This window comes from Hemiscyllium ocellatum, chromosome 22, assembly GCF_020745735.1.
Source record: "Hemiscyllium ocellatum isolate sHemOce1 chromosome 22, sHemOce1.pat.X.cur, whole genome shotgun sequence".
In the NCBI taxonomy this organism is placed as follows: domain Eukaryota; kingdom Metazoa; phylum Chordata; class Chondrichthyes; order Orectolobiformes; family Hemiscylliidae; genus Hemiscyllium; species Hemiscyllium ocellatum.
The window spans coordinates 21,781,259-21,796,389 of NC_083422.1; the positions used below are offsets into that span (position 1 = coordinate 21,781,259).

At 40.7% G+C, this 15,131-nt stretch overlaps 1 protein-coding gene across 1 annotated transcript; it reads left to right on the plus strand.

Annotated features, from left to right (window-relative positions):
• Window positions 1-1,172: 1,172 nt before the first annotated feature.
• LOC132826458 (homeobox protein vex1-like) lies at window positions 1,173-7,150 on the plus strand. Its single transcript, XM_060842393.1, has 3 exons — window positions 1,173-1,578; window positions 2,089-2,279; window positions 6,150-7,150. Exons 1-3 carry the CDS (start codon window positions 1,302-1,304, stop codon window positions 6,438-6,440), a joined length of 759 nt encoding a protein of 252 aa, XP_060698376.1. The 5' UTR covers window positions 1,173-1,301; the 3' UTR covers window positions 6,441-7,150.
• The last annotated feature ends 7,981 nt before the right edge of the window (window positions 7,151-15,131 follow it).

Sequence of the window (15,131 nt, forward strand, 5' to 3'; positions counted from 1 at the left end):
GGTGGCGCTGGGTGAGATGATCACTCCCAGCTCCAGAGCCAACACGCTGGACGAATGGCCTCGTTAACATTTCAGCGACTGTGTGAGGTTGTTGGTTGCCAATCTGACCCTGCTTCTGAAAAATCTATCCGTAAAAAAAGTTATAAAACTCTGATCTTTCCCGACACGTTTAAATCAGGAGCTGGCGCCAAGTACATGAACTGCATTGTGTTCATAGCTGATTCGGGGAAGAACAATCACTTATTCAATCCCAATTATCATTTCAATTGCGATATCCCCACAAACGAGAACACAGACAGTATTATCCCGCTTCGTCTGGAAAGGACAGGCATTTGTTCATCAAAATCAGGTCTCAGTAAATGACAGCAAAGATCCATCCTTCCATTCCAGGCGTGATTAAATCTTGCCAGTCGAGAGTATGGCACAGCAGGTCAGGAGAGTCGACGTTTCAGACGAAAACCCTCTTGCCAAGAGAGTCTATCTCCACAATTTAAAACAGAAACAAATTAGGCCACGTGTATAAATATTTACTAATACAACAAGGCGAAGCAAGACTTTATGACCCGCTGTCCCCTTTAATGGTTTCGATATTAAGTATCATAAAGGTAAGACTGGCATGAAGCGGTGCCAGTCAAATGCAGAGTTTTTACTGGAATATTCTAAATGTTTTTTGTAATGAAATCTTCTGGTCCTGAGATAGTTGCTTCCAGCCTTGGATTTCGCTGCTCTTTGGATGGTGCCTGAACTGCTGTGCTCTTCCAGCACCACTAATCCCGAATGGTCTCAGTCAGTGCCTTCATGTTTCTGGGGCTGGCATTGCAGATGCCCCTTTCGAACCAAGCCAACAAATAGAAATCTGTGACCAAGAATAAACAGATTGATCTGATTTCGCAATTACTGCCCCCGTTTGAACCCAGGATCTCTTATCCCAACCTCAGCCCATTGCTGTAACTGTGTTGTAATTAGTGCTGTCAGATAATCATATCTGTCCTGGCCTTAGTGGTTGGATTTGCAGTATTTACCTTAGTTAATTCATCACCGACACTTATCGGTATATTGATAATGTCATTTTATTTCTAGTTGAACTTGGCGCCACATCTCGATATCCTCAATTTATCACGTCGTGTATTCATGGTTCTTCTGTCGGATGTTGCAAGGGTCTGCTGGTGAGTCAAGCTCTTGTTTATTGGAATCCTTGCTTTGATGTAGAGGCGAATTTACTCATTAGTGTAACACAAAGTCCCATAAATACTGGCTGTTTGTGACCCCGCCGCCGCTCTCTGCTGTGCTCAGGGCTGAGGATGCTGGAGATCCCCTACTCTGTGGAGTGGCTTGCTCAGAGCAGTCAAAAACTGGATGGGCCTGGGCAACATGTCAGCCTGCACCAGAACCTGGACAGACAATCTGCCGGCAGCAAGCAAGCGCTCACTCTTCAACAAGAGACAGGGGACGGTGAGCTATGCAGGGCCGACACAGCGCACAGCAAAGACAGAAGGATTCCCGAGAAAGAGAGTGAAAGCTCAATAAGAAGCAAGAACCAATGGGGCAAAACTCCAAAGGGAGGTTTGGAATCCCCCGGTAAGTACTGATAATGAATAACAAGCAACAAAGGGACATCTACTCCTTAATGAACTATAGCTCCAACTTAAATCTCCTGTCCCGGCCTTAAACTTTTTTTAGTGTCAAATTACTACAGTTGCTAGAATCTGTATTGAAACAGACAAGGCTGGAGATCCCAGCGGGTCAGCCAGCATCCATGGAGAGAAAGCAAGCTAATGTTTCGAACCTAGCTGGCTCTTCATCAGAACTGAAGTTCACTCAAACGTATTTGTTTCCCTCCTAGTTATTTTTCTGTCTTTATCCAACTTTGTTTCGCGTTTCCTCCGTGTGTGCAGCTTTATACAATTGCTTCGTTCAGCTAAACTTATGAGGCCTGAATTATGGGGCTGAAATCGGAGTCCAGCTCATTTCAAAAACTGGAGAACGTGAGGATCGACCTTTTGCATTTTACTGGAGAAGGCCTAGCAATTGTCTCCGGTGGTTTGCACCAACATTCAGTGAGCTGCCATGTTTGCCTTCTCTATACAGTGAGCTGTGGAGTTAGTGCCTCCCTGGACAGGGACTCCAGAACCGAGGGATGGGCTGACCGCCGGAGGCTTCGCACTGTCTTCACCGGGGAACAACTGCGCGTTCTCGAGTTGAGTTTCCAGTGTCAGCAGTACCCCGGATCCGAGCAGAGGCGGAATCTAGCTGGAGAGCTTCATTTATCCGAGACACAGGTGAGAATTTCCCCTTCTCTAATTCGGCCCAGCATCAAACCTTGCCCCTTTCATATGCACCCCTCTAAAAATGGCGACCTCAATGAATGGGAAGATAACGCACCCTCAGCTTCTGTCTTTGGCGTCTTATCATCAACTCTGGGGAAAAAAAATTCATCTTATGCTGCCAGCTAACTTGGCCAAGGCTGGGAATGCTTGTCCAGCTACCCAGGGAACAAACACACATTTCATTCTGCTGTCAAATAGCACAATGAAATTATTGAGCAGGTGAGAAATCCCAAAATATTTGCATACAATAACAGGGAAGCATTTTCCAACCACTTACACTTACCCACACACAGCAAGTTCCTTGCTCTTTATGCCATTGACAAATGACAGAATAGACTTCTGTTGAAAGGTCATTACCAATCTAAATCATTCACTCTATTTCTCTTTACGTGGTCCAGGCAACCCATATTCAAGTCCCATCTATTAGTGTGTCATATTCAAATAGATTGATTCAAAATAATTATTTCTCTCCACAAACCTGCTGAGCGTTTCCAACATTTTCAGTTTCTGATCATATTTCCAGCATATATAGTATCTCGCTTTTACTAATTCAGTTCGTTTGGTTTTTTCCACACTAAAACAGCCAATATCCTATCAATGGATCAGTAACAGGAATTTTTTAAAAATGTCAAAAACTTTGGTAGCACAATGGGAATGAGATAAAACCAGCTGCTTTTTTGACTGCAAAATTACACTTTATTCATAAACATTATGGGCATAATTTGGGGCAGCACTGTGGCTCAGTAGTTTGCACTGTTGCCTCATAGTGCCAGGGACCCAGGCTCAATTCCATTCTTGGGCAACTGTATTGGCGTGGAATTTGCACATTTTCCCCATGTCTTTCCTCCAGGTATTCTGGTTTTCTCCCACAGTCCAAGATGTGCAGGTTAGGTGAATTGGTCATGGCAAATTGGCCCATAGTTTCAAGGAATGTGTAGGTTGGGTGGATTAGCCATGGGGAATAAAGGGTTGCAGGGATTGGGGATGGTGGTGGTGAGGAATACTTTTCAGAGGGTCAGTGTGGACCTGATGGGCTGAATGGCCTGCTTCTACACTATAGGGGTTCAATGATTCTGTGATATAAAAGGTCCTAAAATGGTTCTATATAGTCTTTACAGAGAAAAAAAAGTGAAATCTGATATCCCTCAGATCATCTCCACCGTTACAAAAACAGAGGCATTTCCATTCATGCACGAAACTACTTATATTCATTTTGAGATAAAGGGAGTGCCTGAGAACTGAACTGTTATACAGAAATACCTCAGATGGTAGCCTTTCCCCACTGCACCTTGGTGGCTTTTCAAAAACCTAATACTTTATTCATAAAATTCTTTACATGCATACATAATCATTAGAGCAGTTCGACTCTGGACAATTTTTACATATTGGGAACAAACAAGCATTTTGGACTTATACAAGATTATATTTACGTAATTTGGAGCAGTGGGAGTGTCTGATAACTGAATGGACCCTCACTGTATTTTGGCAGAAAGACACTTTGGTGGTCTTTCCCCACTGTGTGCCTTGGTGTCAGGTGCCCCAAGAATAGTTTTCGATTTAGCCAGAAGTGACAAATTCTTACAGACTTCCAATATAAATCTGTTAAAGTCTAATGTCCGTCATCATAACTGACTGCAGAATCCACTCCTCAGTCCTCCCAAACATAAGAATTTCATTATTCCCATAACTGCTGCCAGACTTTCAAAAGTCAGAATTGGTTCACTTGAAAAGCCCTTGGAAGCCAAGACTGTGACAGTTGAGTCACCAGTTTGGGGGGGTCTAGTTGTGATCATGTGATGGTCATGAGTTGGTAAACAGTCATGTTGAAACCACCTCAAATGTTACTGTGTCCAGTCAGAGACTGTAAACCCCATTGGAGAGTTGGTGGGGCAAGTAAAGCTTTTGTTTTATCTTTTGGCTCAATATCCAGTCTATGAAAGTGTTGTGTGCTGCATCTCAAAATACTACTCAGAAAACAGCCCTCCAATGTTCGCAGACTCCATTACCACCATGCCAGAGCCTCTATAGGGCAGAATCTCTCTGTCATACTGACATTTCAAAGATTTTCCAACCTTCTGCCTGCATTGTTACATATGGAATGTCAAATTCAACACGCCTCACCATATTTTCAAACTAAATTTCCAATTTTAAAGGTACAGTCTAAATGGGTACAATGTTTTATGGCTGCATTCACAATATACGCTGTTTGCAAATGTTTCCAGCTCATAGAGTCAGAGAATTCCTCCAATTATTACGTATAAACAGACATGGATTGCCAAGTTATTATATACTAACACTCCCACAATAGTCTGTAGTAAAACATTCATTTGAATTATTTAATTGTCATAAATTAATGATTTCCAAATATATTAAAACAACATGGGTTGGCATTCTATTTGACCCTGAACTGAACTTCAAGCATCTATCCCATAAAGCATCAAGCTAACTTGTCCATGTCCATTCATTTACCCTATTTTCAACTCTTCCCCAGGAAATTCAGTGCTGAAATACTTCTCCAATACTTAATGATCTTTGGTATGGACTATCTCAATGATTTCCTGGCCAGCCTCCCAATCGGCAAATTCCACAAACCTGAGCTTATGCAATACTCTACTGCCTGATCCTAACTTGCACAAAGTTTCCTTTTTCTTGTTGACCTACAATGGCTCACAGCCTACTAATACCCCAGTTTTAAAATTTTCAACCTTGTTTTCAAATCCATCCTCATAATGTCCCCCAGACCTCTCCACACCCACTCTACTCACCCACTGGTTTCACTATTTCTAATCTCCTTCAGTCATACAAGCATCAATGACATTGGAACATTCTAATTCTTGCACATCTTCAGTTTTCATCATTCCAATATTTTCATCATTCCTTCTGTGCCATAAGATCTAAAATTCCCACTCTCAAAGTCTCCAGTTGTTTATCTCTTTGCTGTTAAAAGAGTGTAAATTCCTTTTTTTTGACTAAGCTTTTAATAATCTGTGCTAAATGGCTTGATGCCCAACTTTGTTTGACAATACACTTGTGAAGCAGCTTGGAATGTTTTACTACATTCTATCTAATATAAGGTAACTTCCAGTTATTAAGACAGCATGTCTTCTGGCTCACTATGTGAAATTCCATTGGAGATCTTGCTAATGTTTATCAAAACACAGAGTTCTACTCCTCTCAGTGTATATTGTGGTAACAAGTTTCAGCAGGGAAACCATCAGAATCTCTGGGCAATAGAGGCAGAAATAGTTCAGCGATCTTTGCTAGAAAATGTCCATCAGTGTTAACTTTGTGTAAAGTAGGAGCAGACTTTGTTGCATGCTTCCTAAATATTGAATAACATGGCAATGTTTACTGTCAAAGAGTGACAATTTGAATGAGTTGGTGGGACAAGTTGGAAACCATGGAGTCATAGCCCTGTGAGTCAATTGGAGTAGATTGGTTTTCTTTGATTTATTCATGGAATGACAAGGTCAGCATTTGTGACCACACTTAATAGTACTTGAAAAGGTGATAGTGAGCCACCATTCCATATGATCTAAGAATTTCTGGTAAGGATGATTTGCATGATTAAAGAAATAAAGGAATTGTGGTTGCTAGCAGGATGGTAATGTTCTAGTAAGGACAGATTAAGGACATTTTTCATGGCCAATGATATTTTGCATAGTTTTTGATGTCAGAATCTGTATGCTGAGTACAAAAGACATATCCAAGTAGAAAAAGCATAAGGGTGTGCAGGAAGGAAAATTTATCCAGGTACTTAAAATAGCTTGAAACCATTTGGTTCATTTATTTATGATGATACTGTTTCATATTCTTTTTCAGGTCAAAACCTGGTTTCAAAATCGTCGAATGAAACTCAAACAGCAGCTTCAAGATGCTCGGGCAGAGGCATTTAAGTCCAGATTGTTTCTTCAGTATTTCTCCAATCCCTATGTCTCTATTCAAAGTTTGTATCCCATGACAGATTCCAGCTTTGTTGCTCATTTCACTGAATTTGGACCTCACCACACACAGACTTCTACCCCTTTACGTTCTCTTGACCATCGGCCAAACGTACAGCAGAGCAGTGCAAAAGCCACTCCTTGTCGATTCCACCCATATCTGCGTATCTAATAAAGCAATAAATTTATGGCAACATAAGATGCACATCAAAAATAATAATTATAGATGATCTTTCATCAGGCAACATGTTATAGTATATTTATTTTTTACATCTATTTTTGCAATCGTTTGTGGGACATTATTGCAATTGTACACACTAAATCATGAAGTCTTGAAAATCTTTCATCAGTAATCAGTCCTGAACAATCAAGCCTAAATCAGGTTGTGCTGAGAGTAAAGCAATGGTTTGCGTTCTTGTAATATACATTCCTTTTTATTGAAATTTGTTGAATCATTTGATAGATAATACAGAGGTTTTCAAAGGAGTGATCACAAGAATACATTGGAAGTTATATGGTAGACTAACTGTTTCTGAAAGATAGTGTTTCCAGCTTAGAATATCATATACACAGGACAAAATATTTATAATTATTACTGTGGTTTGCTTCAACCAGCTTGTGACTCCAGAACTACTTCCTTTGGATTTTGTCTCCAGAATTCTCTAGACCTAACTCCAAACTAAGATGCAAATTTGTAGAAACAGACAAGGTCTTTAAACGACAAATGCTCCTGCATATTATGGGTGGAACTGCTTTTCTGAATGGTCATTAGACAGTAGCAAGGAACAGTAACTCTGTTAATTCATTTCTGTTTCTGGCAAACTTATAATACTACCTCTCCTGAGATTTGTGACTCAGCCTAAAAATAAAAAAAGTGCATAGTTTCATTTCACTAGAAGTTTTATTTACATCAGTTTATACATCATGATTTCATATTTCAGTATTGAACTTAATTTATAACAAAACTAGTAATGGTAAAGGAAAAACATGTAAAGAAAGCATTGTGCAATGAGCTCTAATGTAAACTGTGTTCACACTTATAATATAATTACTTCACATAGGTTATAAACATGCTTTTCAAAACGATGTGGCCACTATTTGACAATTAATTGAAATAAGGTTGTAAGTGATAATGAGGCAGTAACCCAGTTTAGGTACTACGCAAATCAAATTTTGAAAATGTAATTGATTATTGATTCTAACAAAAACTAGTTTGTTCAAATGGTAACTAATGCCCTTTTTTAAAATGTGGTCCCTGATGCTATGGTTGGCTGAGATAAGATGGATAAAGAAAGATTCTTCCCATTAGCTGATAAATTAAGGAGAGGGAAATACAGATTTAAAATCTTAGGCAAGGGATGCTTTGGGAACGTGAAGAATTTTTTAATGCAGTCAGTAGTAATGATTGCCCATGAGGGTAGTGAAACAGGAAATAATTAATGGTTTCAAAAGGAAATTGGATAGCAGTAACAAATAAACTTCTAGGCCCATGATGATAGAGTAGAGGAAAGGGATTGTCTGGATTGGTTCATGATGAGCCAACATGGATCCAATGGACTAAACAGCATCATTCAGTGCCTTAAATAGTTCTGACACAAAATACTTAGAACAATTAATACAACTATGTTGTAAGTAATTATTAAAAACAACATTTTTTCTAATTTAATTAAGATGAAAAGTAAACATCAAAATGACAGTGACATAAAGAGAAACCTTTTTTCCAGTAAAAGTGGGTGAGTGTTATTTTAGTATGTATTAATATGGTTATATGTATAAATACAGGTTTCTTTGTTTTCAGAAATGCATTGTGCTTTAAGTTTACTCACCCTAAAATGAGTCTTGACACTGAACAGTTCATGATCTACATACGTACAGACATGTGCATCAGAAGCACAGTTGACCATTTGGAACCCTCAGTCTGAGCCACCATTTGATAACATCATGGTTGTTCTGATCAAGGCCTCAATACCACATTCTTCTCTTTTGCCCCTCAATCAAAAATCTAGTACTCAGCTTTAAAAATATTCAATGACTCTACATCCAATGTTCCCTTGGTAAGAGAATTTCACAGACCAACAATTAGCTGAGAGAAAAAAATTCTCATTAGTTATTTATAGAGTCATGAGAAGAAATGCCATTATTTTTTAAACTGTTCCTAGTTCTAGTTTCTCTTACAAGGGGAAATATTTGACAAGGAGTCAGCATTTTCAAAAAGTCCTGTTCTTGAAAGAAAATGTTTGACGTTTAGATTTATGTTAAGTGTTTGGTTATGACTGACAGCAGACCCCACACTCTGTTAATCCATTCAGGCTATGGATTGTTCATCACCATCTTTGAATATATTTATGATCTTATTATATAGGTCTTAAATTTGAACAACACAAAACTGTGTCTTTATAATAAATATATATACATATTGCATCAATCATGTGCTCCTTTTTTGTTGACAACTACATAGTTCTAATTTGCCCTCCTTTTACAAAGTCACCTCCTGTTTTGCTGACCCTGTCCCTAACATGTGCCTGTACCAAGAATCCAGCCTATTGCATCATGTCCATAATGCAATTTGCCTAAAGCTCCACTGAGCATCTTTTTCAATGTGTTCCCAAGACTTGGGTGGCATGGTGGCTCAGTGGTTAGTACTGCTGCCTCACAGCACCAGGGACCCAGGTTTGATTCCAGCCTTGGGTGATTGTCTGTGTGGAGTTTGCACATTCTCCCTGTGTCTGCATGGGTTTCCTCCGGGTGCTCCATTTCCTCCCACAGTCCACAGATGTGCAGGTCAGGTGAATTGGCCATGCTAAATTGCTCATAGTGTTCAGGAATGTGTAGGTTAGGTGCATTAGTCAGGGTAAAATATAGAATAGGTCCAGATGGGTTACTCTTCGGAGGGTCAGTGTGGACTTGCTGGACTGAAGGGCCTGTTTCCAAACTGTAAGGATTCTAATTGTAATTCTAATTATAATCCTAAAACCATCACGGCTTTTGGCTGTTCAATACTAAGCATATTTCACTGCACAAGAGTGTGGTGCTGGAAAATCCAGGAGGTCAGGCGTGGTCCAAGGAGTAGGAGAATCAACTTTTCGGGTATAAGCCCTTCATCAGGAAATGAGGCTTATGCCCGAAACGTCGATTCTTCTGCTCCTTGGATGTTGCATGACCTGTTGTGCTTTTCGAGCACCACACTCTCGACTCTGATCTCCAGCATCTGCAGTCCTCACTTTCTCCTATGTTTCACTGAAGTCAATGCAAATCTCTGCCACAGCCTATTTCTTTTTCCATAGCATATATCCAGCTAACTTAGCTGTTAAAATTGAACCTTGCTCACTTTCACCCTTTCCCCATAAATGTGTGATCAAGCTGCCAAATAGGTAGTGTGAAAATGGTGATTTTGTTTCATGTGCTGCACTTAAACTCTTTTTTTCAATAGGAAGATGGATGATTCAGGCAGTGCAACCTTGCAACTTAATGACGTTGACATGTATGGCCATGAACATTTGGAATTGTGTTGCATTGGTATAGATAGATTTTATATCACTACTACACTGTCATGGAGACAACATGTGAAAAAGTACTTAATTGAATGCAAGACAGAAAACCATTGAGTAAAACAGCAAAGAAAGAGGACATTTGGTCTGCTGAACTAATATTAGCTACTCAATTAGTCCCACTCCCCTACCTTTTGTTTCTTTTTAAATATTTATCCCAATTATCTTTTAAAATTCTATTTGAAAATATTTCCAACACACTTTCAGACAGTTTCCTTCATATTATGTAGTATAAACATTACTTTCCTCACATTACCTCAGGTGCCTTTTGCCAAACGTTCGTCCGATTAACCCTTCTATTACTAGAATGTTTCTCATTACTTATTTATAGAGTCATAGAGATGTACAGCACGGTAACAGACCCTTTGGTCCAACCCATCCATTCTGACCAGATATCCCAACCCAATCTAGTCCCACCTGCCAGCACCTGGCCCATATCCCTCCAAACCCTTCCTATTTATATACTCATCCAAATGCCTCTTAAATGTTGCAATTGTACCAGCCTCCATCACGTCCACTGGCAGCACATTCCATACACGTAGCACCCTCTGTATAAAAACGTTGCCCCTTAGGTCTCTTTTATATCTTTCCCCTCTCAACCTACACGTATGCCGTCTAGTTCTAGACTCCCCGACTACAGGGAAAAGACTTTATCTATTTAATCCCTCATAATTTTGTAAACCTCTATAAGGTCACCCCTCAGCCTCTGACGCTCCAAGGAAAACAGCCTCAGCCTGTTCAGCTTCTCCCTATAGCTCAAATTCTCCAACCATGGCAACATCCTTGTAAAATTTTTCTGCGCCCTTTCAAGTTTCACAACATCTTTCCAATAGGAAGGAGACCAGAATTGCACGCAATATTCCAACAGTGACCTAACAAATGTCCTGTACGGCTGCAACATGACCTCCCAACTCCTCTACTCAATACTCTGACCAATTAAGGAAAGCATACCAAATACCTTCTTCACTATCCTATCTACCTGCAACTCCACTTTCAAGGAGCTATGAACCTGCACACCAAGGTCTCTTTGTTTAACAATACTCCCAGGACCTTACCATTAAGTGTATAAGTCCTGCTAAGATTTATTTTCCCAAAATGCAACACCTCGCATTTATCTGAATTAAACTCCATCTGACACTTCTCAGCCCATTGGCCCATCTGATCATGATCCTGTTGTAATCTGAGGTAACCCTCTTCGCTGTCCACTAATTTTGATGTCATCTGCAAACTTACTACCTTTTATGCTCGCATCCAAATCATTTATGTAAATGACAAAAAGTAGTGGACCCAGCACTGATCCTTGTGGCACTCCACTGGGCACAGGCCTCCAGTTTGAAAAACAACACTCCACCATTACCCTCTGTCTTCTACTTTTTGAGCCAGTTCTGTATCCAAATGGCTAGTCCCCCCTGTATTCCACGAGATCTAACCTTGCTAATCAGTCTCCCATGGGGAATCTTGTCGAACACCTTACTGAAATCCATATAAATCACATTTACCACTCTGCCCTCTTCAATCCTCTTTGTTACTTCTTCAAAAAACTCAAACAAGTTTGTGAGACATGATTTCCCATGTACAAAGTCATGCTGACTATCCCTAATCAGTCCTTGCCTGTCCAAATACATGTACATCCTGTCCCTCAGGATTCCCTCCAACAACTTGCCCACCACCGAGGTCAGGCTCACCGGTCCATAGTTCCCTGGCTTGTCCTTACTACCCTTCTTAAACAGTGGCACCACGTTAGCCAACCTCCAGTCTTCCGGCACCCCATCTGTGACTATCAATGGTACAAATATCTCAACAAGAGGCCCAGCAATCACTTCTCTAGCTTCCCACAGAGTTCTAGGGTACACCTGATCAGGTCCTGGGGATTTATCCACCTTTACCCATTTCAAGACATCCAGCACTTCCTCCTCTGTAATCTGGACATTTTGCAAGATGTCACCATCTATTTCCCTACAGTCTATATCTTCCATATTCTTTTCCACAGTAAATACTGATGCAAAATAATCATTTAGTATCTCCCCCATTTTCTGCGGCTCCACACAAAGGCTGCCTTGCTGATCTTTGAGGAGCCTATTCTCTCCCTAGTTACCCTTTTGTCCTTAATCTTTTTGTAAAAACCCTTTGGATTCTCCTTAATTCTATTTGCCAAAACTATCTCATGACCCCTTTTTGCCCTCCTGATTTCCCTCTTAATTATACTCCTACTTCCTTTATACTCTTTTAAGGATTCACTCAATCTATCCTGTCTATACCTTACGTATGCTTCCTTCTTTTTCTTAACCAAACCCTCAATTTCTTTAGTCATCCAGCATTCCCAATACCTACTAGCCTTTCCCTTAACCCTAACAGAATATACTTTCTCTGGATTCTCGTTATCTCATTTCTGAAGGCTTCCCATTTTTTAGCTGTCCCTTTATCTGCCACCAATCAGCTTTTGAAAGTTCTTGCTTAATACTGTCAAACTGGCCTTTCTCCAATTTAGAACTTCAACTTTTAGATCTGATCTATTGTTTTCCATCATTATTTTAAATCTAATAGGAATATGGTCGCTGGCCCCAAAGTGCTCCCCCACTGACACCTCAGTTACCTGCCCTGCCTTATTTCCCAAGAGTAGCTCAGGTTTTGCACCTTCTCTAGTAGGTACATCCACATGCTGAATCAGAAAATTGTCTTGTACACACTTAACAAATTCCTCTCCATCTAAACCCTTAACACTTTGGTAGTCCCAGTCTATGTTTGGAAAGTTAAAATCCCCTACCAGAACCATTGTATTATTCTTATAGATAGCTGAGATCTCCTTACAAATTTGTTTTTCTCAATTTCCCTCTGCCTATTAGGGTGTCTAAAATACAATCCCAATAAGGTTATCATCCATAACTTATTTTTCAGTTCCACCCAATTAACTTCCCTGGATGTATTTCTGGGAATATCCTCCCTCAGCACAGCTGTAATGCTATCCCTTATCAAAAATGCCACTGCCTCTCCTCTCTTGCCTCCCTTTCTATCCTTCCTATAGCATTTGTATTCTGGAACATTAAGCTGCCAGTCCTGCCCATCCCTGAGCCATGTTTCTGTAATTGCTATGATATCCCAGTCCCATGTTCCTAACCATGCCCTGAAGCCATCTGCCTTCGCTACTTAATCAAAACCATTAAAGATTTCGGACACCTATTAAAAATTTAACTTGCTCTGTTATAATGAGGACAACATAAGTTTGTCTAATTATTTATCATGTAACTTAAGTCCCACATGCCAGCAAACTCCAAGGCTCTGGCAGCTTTTCTGAAGTACATAGTATTCAGAACTAATCACAGTTTCCCAGAGATTCTTTCATCTCTGAATATTTTACAAATGTTTAGCACAACACGTGCACTCTATCCTTCTGTCTATAAAGTCAAGGATTCTATATGATTCAAATGCTTGCACAAGACTTGTGACTCTAAGAGGTAAAAACAATGACTGCAGATGCTGGAAACCAGATTCTGGATTAGTGGTGCTGGAAGAGCACAGCAGTTCAGGCAGCATCCAAGGAGCAGCGAAATCGACGTTTCGGGCAAAAGCCCTTCATTAGGAATAAGGGCAGAGAGCCTGAAGCATGGAGAGATAAGCTAGAGAAGGGTGGGGGTGGGGAGAAAGTAGCATAGAGTTCAATAGGTGAGTGGGGGAGGGGATGAAGGTGATAGGTCAGGGAGGAGAGGATGGAGTGGATAGGTGGAAAAGGAGATAGGTAGGTAGGACAAGTCCGGACAGTCATGGGAACAGTGCTGAGCTGGAAGTTTGGAACTAGGGTGAGGTGGGGGAAGGGGAAATGATGAAACTGTTGAAGTCCACATTGATGCCCTGGGGTTGAAGTGTTCTGAGGTGGAAGATGAGACATTCTTCCACCAGGCGTCTGGTGGTGAGGGAGCGGCAGTGAAGGAAACCCAGGACCTTCAGGTCCTCGGCAGAGTGGGAGGGAGAGTTGAAATGTTGGACCACGGGGCAGTGTCGTTGATTGGCGCAGGTGTCCCGGAGATGTTCCCTAAAGTGCTCTGCTAGGAGGCATCCAGTCTCCCCAATGTAGAGGAGACTGCATCGGGAGCAACGGATACAATAAATGATATTAGTGGATGTGCAGGTAAAACTTTGTTGGATGTGGAAGGCTCCTTTAGGGCCTTGGATAGAGGTGAGGGAGGAGGTGTGGGCACAGGTTTTCCAGTTCCTGGGGTGGCAGGAGAAGGTGCCAGGTTGGGAGGGTGGGTTGTCAGGGGGCGTGGACCTGACCAGGTAGTCACCGAGGGAACGGTCTTTGTGGAATGTGGAAAGGGTGGGGAGGGAAATATATCCCTGATCATTTACCAGTTAGTCACAGAGGGAACGGTCTTTGCGGAAGGCGGAAAGGGGTGTGGTTGTGACTCTAAGATCCCTCTCTTCTGCAATCACTTCAAAATTGCAGCATTTACATTGTCTCACCTCAGTGCAAATTTCTCTGTCTTAAATGACATCTTGTCATACATCTTACTCAACTCATCCACCTGCATATTTACTCCTGAAAGCTGTTACCATTCTCCTCACTGTTTAGTACATTTCTAACATATAATGTTGTGTGTTTTCAAATCAAAGTCATGAATATAGGTCAAAACTTAGTGATTCCAACAGTGACCTCTGGGGGACACAACTGCACTCTTCTCTCAATCTGAAAATTAATCACCAACCATAACATTCTGCTTTCTATCCCTTATCCAATTTTTCATGTGCATTGCTACTGTCCCTGAACCTCACGGATTTTTACAAACAAATCTCTTGTGTTATGCTATATCAATGCTTTGGAAAGTCTATATACACAACCTTAATCTCAATCCTGACCAACATGCTTCATGTTTCATCAAGTAACATAAACAAGCTCATCAAACATGATGTGCCTTAACCCAATGCTGTTGCCATTCATTTATTTACTGACATTTTTGCAAGTGAAAATTAATTTTGCTGTGGATTAAGTGTTAATCTGCCACAGAATTTGGTTGACTGATCTTCTTGTTCTTGAGTTTATCCCTCCTCTTTGAACAGTATAACGTTTGTGTTCCTCCAGTCCTGGTATTATTATCCAAGGAGTAGTGGATGATTGTAGACAATCTTTATTTTCAATCTTTATTCTGCTCAGCAACTATGGACACAGTTCATTTGGATTAAGTGAAATTTCCACATCAACATTTTATCCTAACCACGATCTCCACTCCCTCCTTTATTACTGTGGCATTGGCAACATCCTCACTTTTAAGAAAGACAGGAGATACTGATGTAATACCGTAAGGCTGGCCTTTGCATCCATG

Bases quoted from the DNA above. Each gene is read 5' to 3' on its own strand.
- LOC132826458 (XM_060842393.1), top strand. From the start codon at position 1,302: ATGCTGGAGATCCCCTACTCTGTGGAGTGGCTTGCTCAGAGCAGTCAA. The intron at 1,579-2,088 runs GTAAGTACTGAT...TTCTCTATACAG, and splicing joins GGGAGGTTTGGAATCCCCCG to TGAGCTGTGGAGTTAGTGCC. The intron at 2,280-6,149 runs GTGAGAATTTCC...ATTCTTTTTCAG, and splicing joins TTCATTTATCCGAGACACAG to GTCAAAACCTGGTTTCAAAA.